This window comes from Panthera uncia, chromosome F2 (assembly GCF_023721935.1).
Source record: "Panthera uncia isolate 11264 chromosome F2, Puncia_PCG_1.0, whole genome shotgun sequence".
Taxonomy (NCBI): Eukaryota; Metazoa; Chordata; class Mammalia; order Carnivora; family Felidae; genus Panthera; species Panthera uncia.
Genome location: NC_064812.1, coordinates 2,944,706 through 2,962,595, shown reverse-complemented (window position 1 = coordinate 2,962,595; position 17,890 = coordinate 2,944,706). Strand labels below are relative to the sequence as shown.

The window sequence follows — 17,890 nt, the reverse complement described above, 5'->3', positions numbered from 1 at the left end:
TGCCGCCTTTACCTCCCTCTGTTTCCTGTCACTTAGGCCTGAAGACACCGGCTGGGATGAGCCATCGACACGGGGAAGGGGTGGGATTACAGCTACACTTGTATTTCTTTTAAAATACAGGTACTCGGGAGAATATTACAAAATTATATGCGAAATGAAAGTAATTATTAGGGGAGAGATACTTTAAGTGATGCTTTAGCATATTTTCGGGACTGTCTAAAACTGTATAACTAAATGCAGAAGGTTAAAAAGAGGGCAGGCTGAAGAAGAGAAAGCGTAGGAACAGGAGGAGGCAGAGCGGGGGTGAAGGGGCCGGGAGCTCATGTGGAGAGCACACAGGAAGGCAAGAGACACGCGCCATCCCGGAACGCGCAGCCCCACTCGCGTCGGGACAGGTAAATGGTAAATGCCAAGTGCTCAGAGGTCTGGCGCCGCCTGTGGACTGCCATTCAAACCATGACTGGGCACTTGTGTGGCAGACAACCCTACCTCACCTCATCGGTATTTGAGCGGGTGAGACAGGTAAGCACGCGGAGACTCACGGAGCCGTTAAACGCACAGTGGGCCACTACCGCGTGCACGCTCACTACCTCCTGGGTTTTTTCATAAAGGCCGTTCAACCGAACAACGCAGGCCGCTGCGAGACACGTCCTGTGAGTAAGAGAAAACTGGGGCCACACCAGCATGTGAAGTGCTTTTAGATCAGAGATACAAGCGAGGCCTCCTACGGGGAACAACTGGGACACCTAGCAATAGTGTGGAAGGAACAAGAACGCCACCAACTGCGAGGTCGGCCTGTAGCGGCCGTGAGCTAATGAGGCCTGTTTGATGAATTCCAGAAATCCATGTCCCTGAAGTAGTCACAGATTTCCTCAGGGGGTGGGTTTTTTCAAGGAAATTATGCCAACAGTGATAAATATCATCTACAAGAGAGAAACACACGATGCAAACCTATCAGCTAACTAAGCTCTCCTGTCACCTCCTTCACTTCGACTCAAAGCTCACCAGATTGCTAAGGGTGAGCTGTGGAAACACAGACGAGGAGCGGTTTGTGATCTAGAAATCATTTTTGCAGTACAAACGGGCCTCCAGCAACCTCAGGTGGAATCTAAAGAGGGCTTCGCTCTTTCCTCTTCGCCAAACGCAAACTCCCTCTTCCCGTGCATCTCCGTATCGTGGTAAACCTTCCCAGGCTCCCGTCAAGTCTGGTACCCCACATTTCCACTGGCATTTCACTGGCCATTTCCAATGGCACTTCCACCCCACGGACAGGAAAACAGACCCAATACCGAGAAACAGCGACCTCAGCCTCCTGTTCTCACAGCCTAGATCTGAGAAGGCGGGACACCCAGTTTTCTCACATTGGGAAGTACATCACCCTACCGTCCTACCACCTTACTTCTGAATGTAACTGAACCTTGCCTCTTTCCTGACACCAGGCACCTGGACGGACACAATCAACCTCTTTCTTCTTTACTTTTGTGCTCCATTTGGAGCATCCTCCCGGTCCTATCAAATCCATCCACTAAAGTTGCCTACACTCACAGCTAGACCTTTCTCTCCCCCATTTCTTGCCTAAATGGCTGAAGAGCCTCCTAACTTGCCTGCAGCCTCAAGACCCATCCAATGCACGACGGACGCTGCCATCACATCAGTGTGATCTTATTTAACAACGAAAATTCTCGTCAAGCCACTCACTACTTAAATTCTTTAAATAGCTCCCTTTATTCTGCAGGAGGAAACCTAGAACCTTCCCTTTTTCTGATGTGGGCTGTATCTCCCTCACCCACTTCTCAGAACTTCTGAGCTCGGCTTTAAATGCACCAGGTTTCCTAAAGTACAGCTCTTCCTCATCTACAAAGCTGGGGACTCAGTGACACTTTCCAGACCCCCTGGACTCCACCCACTGGGTTAGCAGACCCTCCTGTGTACGGCCACGTGGCCCGTGACCACCAACAGTAGAGGACTGAACGCAAAGTACCGTGTACAGGAGATCCTCACCCACTGCACCTTCAATCGAATTTAATGTGCAATTCACTTATTTCATCTGTGTTCTTGACCCACAGCAGACATTTAATACATATTTTTATTAAAACAAAACATTACCAAGTGCATTTACCTGCAAAATGGTGTGCAAATGTTGGGATATTATTCAGACCTTTTTTCCCCCCATGCTCATCACTAAAACTAACAAGTATTTGGTCATAAAATTGTGTTGGTTCATTTATGCCACAGGTATTTATTGCCTAATATTTTAAGGGGTAAAAAGCAAGTTACTCAATGTAAAAAAAGTCCATTCTGGCTTTACTGTGCAAATTGTTCTTGAGATTGTGTCAATGTAGCTGGCTCTGACAATAAATTCTACACCCGACAAATCTGTTGATATTCAGGCATGACCATTATACTTGAAACAAAGACAAGCCAGTGGTTGAGTCACTTAGGACTTACAGTCTCCACATAAAAGAAGTGTCTTTTAAGACTTGCCTAAGCATACAAGAATTCACAAAGTGTCAAAAATTCAAAATTTCCCACTGGTTAAAAGACTCTCACTGCCATACTGTGCCAAATTTATTATTTTCCCAAACATTAGATTTAATCTAATTCTAAGATAAAACCATGTAGTACGTAGGATTCAAAGAAACAAAGAAAAAGGTGTATTAAAGTACCCTCCTATACCTGTTGATAGAAGAAATTCAGAGTTGGCTTGTCTTCAGTAAACTGGTTTAGAAATCCTTTTGGCAAATAACGAATTCTCAATTCATATCTAAAAAATAATTCAGAAAATAGAACAATTAGAAAGAAGTAATTTTCTCAACTCATAGTCTGTAATTACAGTATTATTGTGAGTATGACATAACCAATTACTCGAAGTATTATTTTTAAAATAAGGTAAAAAACAATCACAGTTTTTAAGCATACGGTTTTAAACCTTTCAGCACAAGAACATGCACGTCTGTGTCTAAAGCTCAGTGATCCCGCAAGGAGACAGGACAGGAAAGACATCCAGAAGGCACAGGGCCAGCAGTCACTGTCCCCCACTGGGCCGGGCGGCACCCCCTCACACCTCCTCTCGACGGCTGCCCTGGTGTACACGGACTCACACAGAATGCATTCTTCTATGCCTGGTTTTTTCTCACTCGCGGCAAATGCTTGTGATGTGGAGCCTAGCTAGCAGCTGAGGGCCGGTCACTGCTGCCCTGTGTGACAGCCCGTATCACCGCGAAAGGCCATCAGAGTTATTCCTACTTTGTGGCCATGATGAGGAAACTGCTATAAACACTCTTTTTTTTTCCTCCTCTAAACATAAAATGATGGGGCACCTGGGTGGCTCAGTCGGTTAAGCGTCCGACTTCAACTCAGGTCATGATCTCGCAGTCCATGAGTTCGAGCCCCACGTCGGGCTCTGTGCTGACAGCTCAGAGCCTGGAGCCTGCTTCAGATTCTGTGTCTCCCTCTCTCTCTGCCCCTCCCCCATTCATGCTCTGTCTCTCTCTCTCTCTCTCTCAATAATAAATAAACATTAAAAAAAATTAAACATAAAATGATCTAGTCGCTCAGGAAGCCAAGCTTCAAGAATGGTCGAAACAAACGAACTTCACCAGAATGCTCTCTCACTCGTGTCTTCTGGTGAACATACGGACACACCTCTGCTGGGAAAGGGGGGCGGGGGGACCAGGAGCAGAGCCCCTCGATCACAACACACACACGTCTGTGTCCACAGATGCCGCCCGTCAGGGAGCTGAAGAAGCCACACCGTCCTACCAGCAGCATGGGCACTCTGTTTCCCCACACCCTCACCTCTGCCTGGTACCTGCATTTTAGTCCGGGACACTTTCTGCGGGAGGGAGGTACAGTGTGGACCGGACCGGCACATCCCGATGGATGATGAGATGGGGCACACCCTCATCCGATGACGGGCCATTCTGGAGACCTTTTGTGAAACGTCTGTTTTGTCTAAAGGGTTGTGGGCCTCCCCTCCCTGACCCCCAGCTGACCTGTGGGCATTCTTCAGGTATTCAGAGTGGGAGACCACCGTTAGACCGCCCAGTATGTTCTGCCACTCCACAGCTGCCTTTCACTCTCCTGACGGTTATCTTTTAAAAATTACCTTTTTGGTATTTATTTATTTATTTAGAGAAAGCATGCACGTAGGGGACAGGCAAAGAGAGAGGGAGTGGGGGGGGAGAGAGAGAGGGGGAGAGAGAGAGAGAGAATCCCAAGCAGGATCTGTGCCATCAGTGCAGAGCCCAACGCGGGTGGGGCCTGATCTCAGGAACCGTGAGATCATGACCTGAGCCAAAATCAAGAGTCAACGCTTAACCGACTGAGCCACCCAGGCACACCTAAAAATTATTTTTAAAATGTTTTCATTTTAATGCTATCTTTTGAGGAACAAAGTTCATAATTTTTATGCAGCCCTATTTATTCTTTTCCTTTTTAGTAAATTCTTTAAGTGTTTTGTTTATAAGATATTTGCCTACCCAAAGGTTATAGAAAGATCTGGGGCTTTTTCCCTAAAGTTTTAGTAATCGATCTTTAAAAAATGTAACAGGCTCACAAGGAAAACACACAAAGTAATAAATACGATGATTTTGGTTCAGTTAAGGGTGGAAAAAATGCATGATACACATACACAAGTTCTGCTAAAAGTTTTAAGTGTCCATCTTATTAAAATACACAATCGCCAAACGATCAGGTTCACGTCGACTTCTACTCTCGGAAAGAGGTCAATCATTTACTACAGATATTCTACAAGGGGCAACTGTTCGTGGAAACGCAACAGATTCCATTTATTTTTAACTCAGGACTTAGCAGGTGCTTTACATGCGCTATTTCTCTTAATGCACACGACAGTCGGAGAACAGAAGTGTCATGATCTAGGCAGGTGACGCTCCGTGGGAGGAAGCAACGGGCTCCGACACCGGAGGCTTCTGCTGTTAGTGCCTCCCATTCTAACAGAGAGGAAACGGACCCCAGGTCAAACGCTGGGCAGCCTGGCTGCATATTCATGCTGTTAACGTCCAGCATCCCGATGCTGATGCTGACGGTGCCTCAACGGACAAGGGCCACTCAGGATCTGACAGAAATTGCGATAAGCATTTGACCCACAGGCTTCTTTCAGCCAGCACCAGCCCTGAGAGGAGCAGAGAACGTGGGCTCTGCACTGGGGCCGCCTGGGCTGGGCGTCTGGCCCCGTGGCCCACTGCTGACCGCCACGGCCCTCCCACACCTCGGTGTCCTCACCAGCCCTCAGAAAGTTTATATGCAATATATGCTCAAATTCAGACAGCAAACACACAGGTATCTACAAGATGGCAGTAAAAGTGACAAAGACAAATAGGCACGGTGAGGGGAATGACACGTGATAAAGTATTATTTTGCAAAGGGTGACCAGCAAAGGACACTCAGATCCAGAGACATCTTAATGAAGATCTGAAGGGAGGAAGGGAGTCATGCAATCACGTGCAGGGACAGGAGTTCTAATACGATGCAAGGGGGTGCACGAAGGCCCTGAGGCTGGAGGATGTGTGGGAAGGCAGACACAGCTGGGCCCGCTGGGCGCAAGCAGTGAGTAGAAGAGCAGGACCGGGAGGTGGCAGATCACAGAGGACCCTGCACGTCGTGCTTGTGGGGCTCGGAGCACTGTGAGCACAGCAGTTGAGTCACAGGACGTCTATTTCTCTGACCAGACAGGCGACAGACAGTGTGTAGGACCGGCCAGGGGACCCGGGGGAAGAAGCAGGAGGCCCGGAGGCGAGTGCAGCACTCTGGCTGAAAAGGAAAGGCCTTCTGTTTTCACCGGTGGGGAAAGAGTTTCAGGGACTCGGGTAACGGGCCGAGGTCCCAGGGCTATGAAGAAGCAGACGGGGATCCCTGTACAGCAGTCCATGCAGGAATGCCCCAAAGCAGAACGAAACTGATAGAAGGCACTCGCGGCTCCGAAACCACAGAGACGCCCACTGCTCTTACTCTGTGGAGGCCAGCAAGCTCATCAGGTTGTCAAGCGGATTCTGACCACTGCTTTACTGCGCCCACCCAGCACACCCGCCCCACGGCCCTGCTGACGACGCACAGCCCAGCACACCTAGCCCAAGGTCCTGACTACGTGCAGCCCAGCACACCTGCCCCACGGCCCTGACTACACGCAGGCCAGCACACCTGCCCCACGGCCCTGCTGAGACTGCCCGAGGTCTCCTGATGTAATGGCATCCCTTCACTCCGCCTCTGTCCTTAAACCACAGGGCCCAACACCCACAGCCGACTGGCCCACGAGTTCGGACATCCCTACTCCCATCTCTTCTGTGAAACTCACCTCTTTCTCGAACCTTCTGCCACTATTTTAAGAGACTGGCTGCATCCCGAGACACATGTCCATTATTCTGCTATGTGCCACTCCATGGACTTCTGAAGAGCAGCTAAATATAACACGCCCCAAATAAAATCATCTTTTTTCCGCTTCTCCTAAGTAATAATTTCCTATGAAGGCCACTGACACTAACCTCCCCTCAGTCTTACCACCAACAATGAGCACCAAGATACCCACAAGCTAACCAAGTAATGGTGAGGAGGAGTGGGAAGTGTTTGGAGAAAGAATCTGTTAAGCTTGATACTGAGAAAGGTTAGCCTGTCTGTGCGTAGTGACACAAAGTACAATTTCCAGAAACAACACAGATATCGTAAGCTCTTTCTTACAACACACTTCCAATTTAAAAATCCTCAAAGGAGGGGCACGTGGGTGGCTCGGTCGGTTGAGCGTCTGACTTTGGCTCAGGTCATGATCTTGCAATTGACAAGTTTGAGCCCCGCGTCGGGCTCTGTGCTGACAGCTCAGAGCCTGGAGCCTGCTTCGGATTCTGGGTGTCCCTCTCTCCCTCCCCTCTTCCACTTGTGCTCTCGCTCTCTCTCTCTCTCTCTCTCTCTCTCAAAAATAAATAAACATTAAAAACAATGCTTAAAAAAATTCTCAAAGGAAGGACAGGAACAGAAATTCATCCTTAGACAAAAATTATAGCAGTAATAGCTGTGAGAAAGAATCATCAACGATATCGAGAATACAGGGTAAAAATACAATGAGAAACAGTATCCACACAGTCTCAATCTATCTCCCCAGAAGAGTATTTCTTAATTTCAGAGGAAAAAACAGCAACTTTACAGTGGGGAAACCTGGCCACTACCTTAAACCAAATGATCCCAGTTAAAAGCACCTGTAAAAAGGAGTCACATCCTGACAGGATGCAGTGGGACGGGTACAAAAGCTTAGAATTCTTGGGGCGCCTGGGTGGCGCAGTCGTTTAAGCGTCCGACTTCAGCCAGGTCACGATCTCGCAGTCCGTGAGTTCGAGCCCCGCGTCAGGCTCTGGGCTGATGGCTCGGAGCCTGGAGCCTGTTTCCGATTCTGTGTCTCCCTCTCTCTCTGCCCCTCCCCCGTTCATGCTCTGTCTCTCTCTGTCCCAAAAAATAAATAAAAACGTTGAAAAAAAAAAAAAATTAAAAAAAAAGCTTAGAATTCTGGCCCAAAACACATAACCTCAATACAACCATGAAAAAAGCCCTAGATGAACCTCAATTGAAGGACACGGTACAAATAACCAGCCAGGATTCTTCAAAAGTGTCAGGGTCAGGAAGGACATAGAGAGACTGAGGAACTGTCCCAGATTAGAGGAGACTCGAGGAGTCAGAACAGCAACGTGGTTCCTGGACCAGAAAAGGGATGTTATGTGGGACAACCGCGAAATTTGGGTGACATGTGTAGATTCGTTAGTAAGACTCTATCAATGTTTATTTCCTGGCTTCAATGTCAACTACTGTACTATGTTCACGAAAGTTCCGACATTTAGGGAAGCTAGGTGAAGGCACACAGGCCTTAACTATTCTTGCAACTTTGGATACGTATGGAGAATAAAAGAAATTCCACAGGCGCAGACTAACTGTTCCGTAACCACGGCGATAACCCACCAGAACCTCTCTCCAAGCAGCCTGGCCAGTGTCAGCCGGCAGCCGCAGACCCACTGGAAACTATCTTCCAGCTGCCCGTGTTCGGTGCAGAAGCATCCGGTAAGTGTCTAATTAACAGAGCAGCAAATTGGAAGCGCATCCGTGTTTTAAAGGTGTCACTTCCAAACCTGTCAGAGTGCTCCTGTACTTACTGTCTTTCTGCTTTAAACCCTCCTAAGAACTCTTGCTGAATGCAGGATTACAACGAAAGACTGGCTTCTTAAAAGAAGGCGTATGCAGGGGCGGTGTCATTTCAAGACAACATAGAAAACTACCGAATACAATCTAAAGCTTCCTAAACTATCATTATTCATTTTCATTGGTCTTCTTTGGAAAATGATGCCTCTCCTCTCTCCTGCAGAGTGAGGGGCTTGCGCAGCAGCGAACAGGACAGCGCTAAGCAGGCTGCTAAGCAGGAGGGCAGCAACCTCGGCTCACTAACAATGACGAGAATGTTCCTCCTCACTCACTTGACAAAGCCCCAAATACTTCCTCAAATGCCAAGAGGGCCGTCTCTTAGACTTGGATTCAACATCAGAAGGATTGGGCTGTTCCCCACCCCCCCGGGTGCCCTGACAGGCTATTTGTATCCGATTAGCCCACTCGGATGCCCAACAGCCACCCTACACAGGTGGCTCCAGGTAAGTGAAGTTTAGTTACCAAAATGTGATTAACTAGAATGATCTAGGGACAGAACTTTCAAGCTGAAATCTCTCAAAACTGCAGGACACCGTTTGCCACAGTATATGCTAGTACGACAACTGCCACGGAAGCGTTTTTTTGGCAGACTCCAGATCCTAACAAATATTACCTGCTCCACTGGGACCTCCCTCGACAGGGACCTCCAGGCCTCCTAGGGACAGGGGAGCCAGCTCCTGCTTCCTCCTGGACAGACTGGGCAGGAAGCAAGGCAGGTAGGAACCCGAGTCTTCTAAGGGGCTGACTTTTCGAGCCCTGCCTCAGAACCCGACGGGTCAGCACGAGTCCCGATGGGGCCTTCGGGAGACCGGGGGGAGGGGGGCAGGACACTCCCCTCGGGGAGGCTCTGCACTATTGCCCTCTGGTCCTTTATCTTACCCAACCGATGAGATCCCCAACGATATTCCTTTAGGGTTTTCTTTTCTTTTCACATTATAAAAGTTTATCAGGCTGTTATGTCATTTTCTGGGACTTCCTTTTTTTTTTTTTTTTAATTGAGGTAAAATACACATGACAAAAAAATTAACCTTTTTAACGCATACAGTTCAGTGGCACTTAGTGCACTCACAACAGTGTCACGGGAGACTCGACTCTGCCACACGAGGCTACACGGCTAAGATTCACCCACGAGGCTACACGTCCCTACAGTTCATTCATTTTGACCTGCGTGACATCCTACGTCTGCGGCCCAGCACGGAAACCTGGAGTCTCTCAGGGACAAAATCTGCAGGGGAACTGCAGCCCTGTAGAGTGTGTGCTGCCCGTCTTCCAGCTGCGGCCCAAACGGATTTACCCGTTTACCTTCTCTCACCAGCAGCACAGGCAAACACCCTGTTGGAGCCACCACCTCTCCCGCTACTGACACTGTCCACAACTCACTTTCTGCCAACCAGTGTGGACCTTGTGGGCTAGGTCCCCACCCCCCTGATCGCCACCCCCCGATCACTGGCCAAATTTGTTTTCTCCTTTACGACAACGCCTTCACGTCCCTTGCCCGTGGACTGAGTTGCCTGCAACTCTCATACTAATCAGAAGAGCATCATCCTTTGTAAATTACAAACGTGACAAATACGTCCTCTCAGCTGCAACTTGCTTCTGCACTTTTACAAATACACCTTTTAATACACAGAGGCTCTTCATCTCAACGAAGTTAAATTTGCTACTCTTTCCTTTTCCAGAGAACGTCTTTGGGGTTATTAAATCTTCCTGCTCCAGGACCAGCAGTACATTCGTATTTTTCATTAAGCTTTTTTCTCCCCTGGTCCGTCTTCAGTGGGTCCCTGTGTGTTGCTTGAGGCAGGATCTATTTTGTGGTTATTCTTCCCACCAGGACAGCCACGTATCCCACCAGCCCTTCCTGTCCCCAGCGGCCAGCCACGGCACCACTGGAAGGTCCCCCTGCCTGACACAGCTACACCCACACAGCGTGCCACAAGCTGGCTTGTGTTGAAAGACCTCAGGACCCGGGTGAGCAAGCTTGTGTCTCAGGGTTACTGAACAGGAGGAACAGATCCTACGGCAGATGGCATGAAAACAAATCGATGCTCAAAAACTTCCCAAGAATGGAAACTGACGCCCAATTATTCCGGGGAGTCCTAGCACTTTCATTCGAAGAACATCTTCCTTCTCAGAACTAAAGCCAGGAGTGCAGCTGTCCTCACAAAGCCACCTACGAACCGAGAGAAGGTCCCTGCTGGCAAGGGGGAAAGGTGATCAAAAATGTTCTGTCTCTGGTGCTTACATACCTTAACAGGAGCAGAGAAGAAAGAGCTGAGCACACGGACTCAACTGCCTACTCTGCCGTATGATCTCAAGGAAGCTTTTTCAGCCTCTCTGAACCACAGCTGTCTCACCAGTAACATGGCAAAAGGTGAGTACCCACCTGAAAAGACTATCATAGGAAGAACGAACTTGGGGAAAGTAAGCCAGGCGCTTAGCACAACGTCCACCACATTGTAAGCAATGTGTGTTACTGTGAAAACACGGTTATTCACACAACCTACAACTGTTCATCCCTAGATGAATACAACTTACTGTCCCATCAAAGTGCTCTGCCTCTAGGTTTATTTTACATTTCCACTACCACTAATTCCATTCTCACTTGAAGTGTTTATGAGGCGCCTCCTATATACCAGGCACGACCAACTAGAAACTAGGAATAGAGCAGCAGGTGAGACAAAGTCCCTGAGGGAGAGAAAGGTCATCAGGTGGGCAGGCCCTAAAGACAGAACGGTCGGGGAAGACACAGGCCGAGAGCGGACAGTGGACACCGGTCTGAACGATGGGAGGCCCACGCGGTGACGGAAACGACAGGGGAGCACGTTCAGCAGAGTCACACGAAGCACAAAGTCTCATTCGAGAACCAGAAGGAGCCGTGGGGCTGCGGCAGAGCGAGCGGAAAGTTCTCCAAGACAAAGGAAAGGTGGGCCGAGGCCGGTGCTATTCAGCAGGCCAGGAAGCTGGCGGCAGAGAGGATCCAATGAGACCCCGACCAGGCAGCGAGGAAGAGACGACACTGAAACGTGCGGCCGCTTGAGCGGACGAAGGGAACGAGAGCGAGAGGAGATGGGGCTGAGAGATGATCGGGAACTCTGGAGTTGGCTCCAGGTGTGACGAGGTGCTACTGGAAGCTTCTGCGGGAGTGAGTTTCATACTCCACTGGATGCTTGTGTTTTTAAAGACTCTCGAGCAAACCCCGTAAGCTCTACCTTAAAAAAAATCGCCCTACAACCGCTTCTCACTCCATCACTACTCCCCCAGGCCACCTGCTTTTAGGATTTTTGCCTGGGCTACGGCAATAACCGGCTTATGGGTTCCCTGTGTCTCTCCTATTAACGTGTGAATTTGATGCCAAAGGCAGGTCTACAGAGAGAAGGAAGAGGAAAAGAGGTCACTGGAGCAGTCCAAAATTTAAATGCTGGGCAGAGGACAGACTGTTTTTGCTTTACAAATTCTGAGAAGTATCTTCAGGGGCCCATCTGTTTCTGTAGTGATTCTTGTAGAACAAGCCTTTTATTATTATGTAGTTGCCCTCCACATCCCTATTAATGCTTTTCTGTCTTCAAACTTTTTTCATAGGATGTTAATAAAACAATACCAATCCCCTTGCCCCCCTTCTCCCACCTAGTTAGCAGGAAGGGAAATTCTTTTCTCTTCTCTTCTCTTCTCTTCTCTTCTCTTCTCTTCTACCCATCCACCCACCCACCCACCCATCCATCTAAATGAGGCTGAAGAGAACAGAACGGCACTGGATGAAAATCTGAGACCTCGGCGTACTAGTGAGGTCGGGTATGATTTTGTGAAGCACGTACGTAGACCTACACGTACGTGATTCTGAGACACACACACGTGTTTGTGCTGCATCTTGAGGTAAAATGTTTCTTCCTGTAAGTCACATGAAAATGTCTTGAATGTCACTGTGCTAGGTGTGTCATAAAGAGCAGAGAGCTGGACTGTATTTGTAATCACACCCTAACAGGTTCTGACCACTCACTCCTAGTCTACTTGACCTTCTGAAGTCTAGTCTGTGATTTCCCTTCACCCTACTTCCCTGTCTTTCTTCCTCCCCTTTTCTTGCCTCCTTTCGATTATGGAGTTTCTCAATACCTACTCACCCACCTACCTGTTACGTTACACAATCTACTTCTAATGTTCTATGGTTGCCCCAATATACAATTTTATTTTTAACATTTTTATATATAATTTTAAAACCCGGCTGACAGAGCCTCAATTCCGATCACCTCTCTTCTGACATACTGGGTTCGACTATCTGGGTTTTACTTTTTTCATATAAAAAATCAGCTTTTACCACTTCATGTGTTTTCAGAGCCAATGCTTATCTGTATCTACCCGATTTTTTTTCTAGCACTCCTTCTTCCAACTGAAACCCTCCTTCAGAGACCATTTTCCTTTCTCCCGAGTGTATTTATAGGAGGTTCCTTTGCTGGTATAGTCTCCGTGGAAAACATCGCTGTCATCCTGCTCTTGAATGGTCACTGAATCTGACAAAAAATACAGGTTGCCGGTGACTTCTTCTCCCCACTTTGCACAGATCACTGCTGTGGAGAACTGTGAATGTGTCCCTGGTTGCTTTAGCATATCTCTTTGTTTTCCTTTGTACACGACTTGACTATAATCCACCAAAGTGTAGATCTATTTTTTTTAACCGTGTTTGGGGTTTTGCATTAATCCTGGTTCTGAGGACTCATGTTATTTGCCAATTCCAGAAAATTCTCAGCCATAATCTCTTTGGGAGTATTTCCTCCTCCTCAGTCTTTTTATCTCCTCCTGGAGCCCCTGTCAGAAATGGGTCTGCCTCCTCAGTTTTCGTGCCGTGCCATTTCCTTTCATATTCTCTACCTGTGCATCTCCCCGTGCTATCTTTTGGGCAGATTTTCTCAGATCCGTGTTTCTGTTGACCAATTTTTCACCTACATCTACCTTGCTATTTAAACCATCCAGTGGTTTCCAGAACTCGAGTTTGGTTCTTTTTCAAATCTACTTGGTTCTCCGTAATAGGCTCCCGTTCCTTACTGACGCCCTAAGTCCTGCCTCCTCTGACGTGAGCACCGACAGGCGTCAGGAAGCCTGGCTCTCCCGACACACCCACAGGCATCACCTGTGCCTCCAACCCATCTCCTTGTCTCCTCTCCTCCTCCCCACCGTCCACACACCTTCACCGATCTTAGTGGCCTCGCTACCACTCAGAGTTAAGGTTACAGTTAAGGCTAGGTTCACTTTAAAAGCCTGCACTGGGAAGTCAGCTAAATTCAACTCAAAGCTGTATCCGGAGCTCTCTCTGCAGGTGGAACTTAAATCGAGTCTGTTACCTATCTCCCCTGTCTTTACCTCCTAAGGTCTGTGGAGAGCTATGAGAAATAAACATTTTACGAACTGCAAATGTACAGACTATAAAGAGCACACGGTGGGCCCGGTGCCAGGCTGCGGCAGCCACTCCCATCAGCATCAGGTTCAGCACTCACTGTGTTCGGTGAAGTTCTACCTCGCCCAGTCTTTGAGGGTTCAGGCTCCACGGAACAGAGTAGTGCCCACTTAACTTTACTTGAAATTAGGCCAAGTAAACTGGCTTAAAAGAACAGAAACAGAGCTTGTCAATTCAGATGCTTGCATTCGACACAACATTTGACCGAGCACTAGGGACATCATGATGATGAAGCACGCCTCCGACGTGTTGGTACAGGAAGGCGACGGAATTATGTTCAATAAAAATACCTGCAGGGATACCTAACTTTTAGGTATTCATAGCTTTTACACACTTATTGGACTGACTGGCTGAATAATGGAGGTCAGATCTTTGCTAGCCATCGATGTAACCCCATCAAACTGCATTATCGTGGGGTATCTTGTTAGCTCGGTCGGTTCTGGCTATTTGAAAAACATGAAAACACAAGGATAGTTCCTTGGTAAACTGTAGCTAGGATTAGATTTTTTCCGACTAGAGATTATTAACCTAAACATATTTGTTTTTCGTTTAAAACGTCTCCTCCAAACAACTCAGGTTGTCGGACTGAAAGTGACCGGCCCTGAAGCTCCCCCCTTCCCCCACCCCCCGATCCATAACCGCCTTTACTCCCACAGCAGCATCCACAAAACGAAGGCGCCTGTGGAAGGAGCCCATCTTTGCAAGTTATACTTCTCTCAAATAAAGTGTATTACATGTACAATTTCCTACTAACAAGCTGCTTTGCGTAACAGTGGAAAAAATTACTAGGAGAGAACACAGAGAACTCTTTAATTCACTTTGAATCACGTCCGTTTCGCTCAGGTCCGTCCGAGTCACGAACATCAAACGTGCACCCACTCTTTTTGGGGGAGCTTGTGGGTTACCGGGCCCCGTGGAGCAAGCCGTGCCGCCCACCAGGGAGGTGATCAGGTGCACACGAAGTCCTGCTGTACGAGAGGATGCGGACAGGACGGAAAGGAAAAGAACAGGGGGTGGAGTTCTCAGAGCTGAGGCTGACCCAAAACAGTCCCCGACGGGAGAAGCGTGACCGGCCCCAGGCCGTCCCCACAGAGCCCAAAGTCCATAGTGCCACAAAGACAGACTGAACAGAGATCTAGGAGAGGTCGCTGGTTAATTATTACCAGCCAGTTTTATTTCGACAGGAGTCGTGATTACAAGCAGTATGAAAATTAAGCAAAGACATTCACCCTCTCGTGTGTGATTTAATATGCAAAACAAATCAAGCGTGAGTCACACCAAAGTAGGGACGCGATCTTACTTCCACTCCTCTGGTGGGTGTGCAAGTTCATACTTCTCCCTCACATTGGAGACACCCATATCCAAATGGAGCCAGTGAACCTCCTCTGACCGCAGGTGACTGAGGCGAAATCCATAGCAGGCCACGTGCTTTACTTTGTGACTGTCCACTATCTTCTGAATGATGCCCTAAAACATACCCCCCACAAAAACGACTGTTATAAACAAAAAAAAAACTGTAGGCTAAAAATTAATGCAATGTTCATTTGTTTTAGTTAGTTATCAGAAATCTTTGGTAAAAGAGTATCAAGTTAAATAAGTCATTTAATTTTTCTTAGGAATCTTGTTTCTCAAATAGTATTTTTATGAACAAGGAAAGTTTTGAAAAAACACAAAAAGAGACTCTTCCGTTTTCTTCAGTGATAAACAAGGCATGGAAACTTAAAATACATTTCTGCAGCTCTAGCTCTGCCCCCCCGCCCCCAAACCTGACAATGTGTCCCAGCCACCCTCTGGGTGTGACTGCTGATAACTAGGCCCGAGGACGGGTTCCACTTTCTGAGCCCAGGACGGCATACTGCTCTAGACCTGATGCAACCTAATGTCATTTCTTAAGAAACACATTTAAGGACATATGACGAAGGCCACAGTTCTGACAATACCGATGATATCTGTGAAGTTATTCAAAATTGGGCCTACCCAATCTGCTACCAACCTCTCAAAGAGCCCCTGAAACCTAACACTCCATGACTTCAGACAGGAAGGCTGCCCAAAGATGAAGCTTATCCTAAACTAGGGAAAGGGAGGGGGCAGCCCGAGTCTTGCCCTGTACCCGCACAGTGTGGAAGTCCACGTGTACACGTTTGAACACGGACGGCACACGTGGGAACGTAACAGAGGCCATGTGCTGCCCCCACACGAGGGTGTGCTAATCACAGCCCATTGCAATCCTCTCAGTGCTCCAGGCCACTCACAGTTAATGTTGAATGATGCCGACATTAACGTGAAAATCACTGGTCGAGAAAATCAGCATGGTTTTTAAAGACTAGCAATTAACGGAAGGTATCACATTACTTACAACATGAGACACATCTTCAAAGTTCCTACACACACTAAGCGTTTCTATATTAAAGCACGATGCTGTTGACAATACAAATAAGGATGTTCCTATCCCTACTCACGAGAAGACAATTAACACACACTATATGCAAAACCCATCAAGGACGCAGTGCGTCCACACTAAAGGCAACAGGTGGCACCTGTCCGTGGCCAGGCTCCCGGGAGAAGGTTGTGTATCAGGCACGGGAGAATGGTAGGGAGGAGGAAACGTGTCATCGGGGAGAAAGCATGGACAGAGGCCTGGGCTGGAGGTCGCTCCATAAAGAAGACACGCTCTCTGGGGACAGGAAGACCGGGTGCAGCCTAAAGAACTCTGGGCAAAACTGCAAGGGGCATAAATGTCCTTCTTGGCTTTCGGATTCAAGGCCTGGGGTTTGTGATGGGGCCACCGTGAAGGACGCTGCCGCCTGTGCTGCCAGGGGCGCCCAGCCAAGGGGGCAGCAGGAGCTGAAATCCAGCCGGCCCTCTAGTCGGCACATCTTGCGCTCAGGGGTGGGACATCGGCTTCCAGTAGTTCTCTCAGAGGCAACTTCTTCAGCTTCCCCTTGCCGACACGCAAGTCCCTGCTGCACAGGACGGGAGCTGGAGCCTCTTTCAAATTCCCACAAAGGTGCTCTGTGCCCCGGTCCCGACTCTGCCCATCTGCTACCAAGGGCACAGCGACACCAGCTGCCCTCCTCTAAGGCTCAGGTTTAGCACGTCCTCTCGTTAGTCCGCGGCAGCTCGCTGCTACCAGATTCCAGAGCCACTGCTCTCCTGTCAGGGCCCTGGTGCAGGTCCCTCTCTGTTCCCAACCATCTGTCTCGGCAGGTCTATCCTTCCCCTCCAGACACACGCCGGTTCCTACCGCTGTTTGTGCCATCAACCCCGGGGAGAGATCCCGCCCTCCCTGGGTGTCTTCCCTGATGAGCCCCAGCAAAGGTTACCCTGGCGACCTATCAGGGAACAGGGCACCCAGGCACCCACCTGCAGAGAGGCCAGCGTGGACACACCTAGTCCAGAACCGTGGAGCCCAGGGCACAAGCCGGCTCCCAATCTGGAGTTTTACGGGACAGACGCAATTTCAGCCCATTCACTCGATCACACTACCTGAAGACACCCAGAATGACTTCCGGTTTGCTTCTGTGTAACGAGGAGCTCCCATCCCGTAGGGAGCTCCCACCCTAAACAAGTTGTAGCCTTCACTTTCCACTAAGAAAATTAAAAGCAATAAACACACAGACACTTCTATTTCATGTTTTGCTTTTTTATTATGCTCCCATATTGTATTCTATCCTATTTCTCTAGAACTCCTGTAAATCTCATTGCGGACTCAGTCTGAATGGCAGCCAAGGTTAGGAATATAAAAGGACTTACACATTTGATGCTCAGTACCTACACTCAGTAACTTAGATAATTTTGAGAACCAAACATCTGGTTCTGGATAACTGAAAAACAACTTTTAGAACTAAGCATTTAGTAAGGAATGCACAGTCAGAAAAACCTACCCTGCTACCATATGGAAATGTATGCATATATTATTTCTGGAAAACGTGTATTTAGAAAAGTGACTGTCTCAAGGGAGATAACAGGACAAGGACTTATAATATACCCCTAACGGCAGCTGAATTAAATTTAAATTCCTCATCCTGACTTTGATGTCCCACGACAATCCTATCCACACTTCACTACTTTGAAAAGGCCGTTGGCTCATCGGTATCCTATACCAGAACTTGGAAATACGTAATGTTCCTGATTAATTCTCACATTAGATATTCACAGGAAAAGAATTCTTCTTAAGGATGAAAATAAAAGAAGCCAGTGTCTGTATTGTGCTTCTATCTTATCAGGAACATACAGCACTCAGCAGACAGAGCC

At 48.1% G+C, this 17,890-nt stretch overlaps 1 protein-coding gene across 8 annotated transcripts in view; it reads right to left on the bottom strand.

Annotated features, from left to right (window-relative positions):
* The window catches only part of PTK2 (protein tyrosine kinase 2), a 232,473-nt gene that overhangs the window by 143,296 nt on the left and 71,287 nt on the right, over positions 1–17,890 (bottom strand). For 7 of the 8 annotated variants that reach the window (XM_049633432.1, XM_049633430.1, XM_049633442.1 and 4 more), the window contains 2 exons: positions 14,937–15,103; positions 2,677–2,764 (listed from right to left, as the gene is read on the bottom strand). In XM_049633432.1, the coding sequence (XP_049489389.1) occupies positions 2,677–2,764; positions 14,937–15,103 (255 nt within the window). The remainder of the gene's footprint in view (positions 1–2,676; positions 2,765–14,936; positions 15,104–17,890) is intronic. The other variant, XM_049633435.1, reaches the window with a different exon arrangement.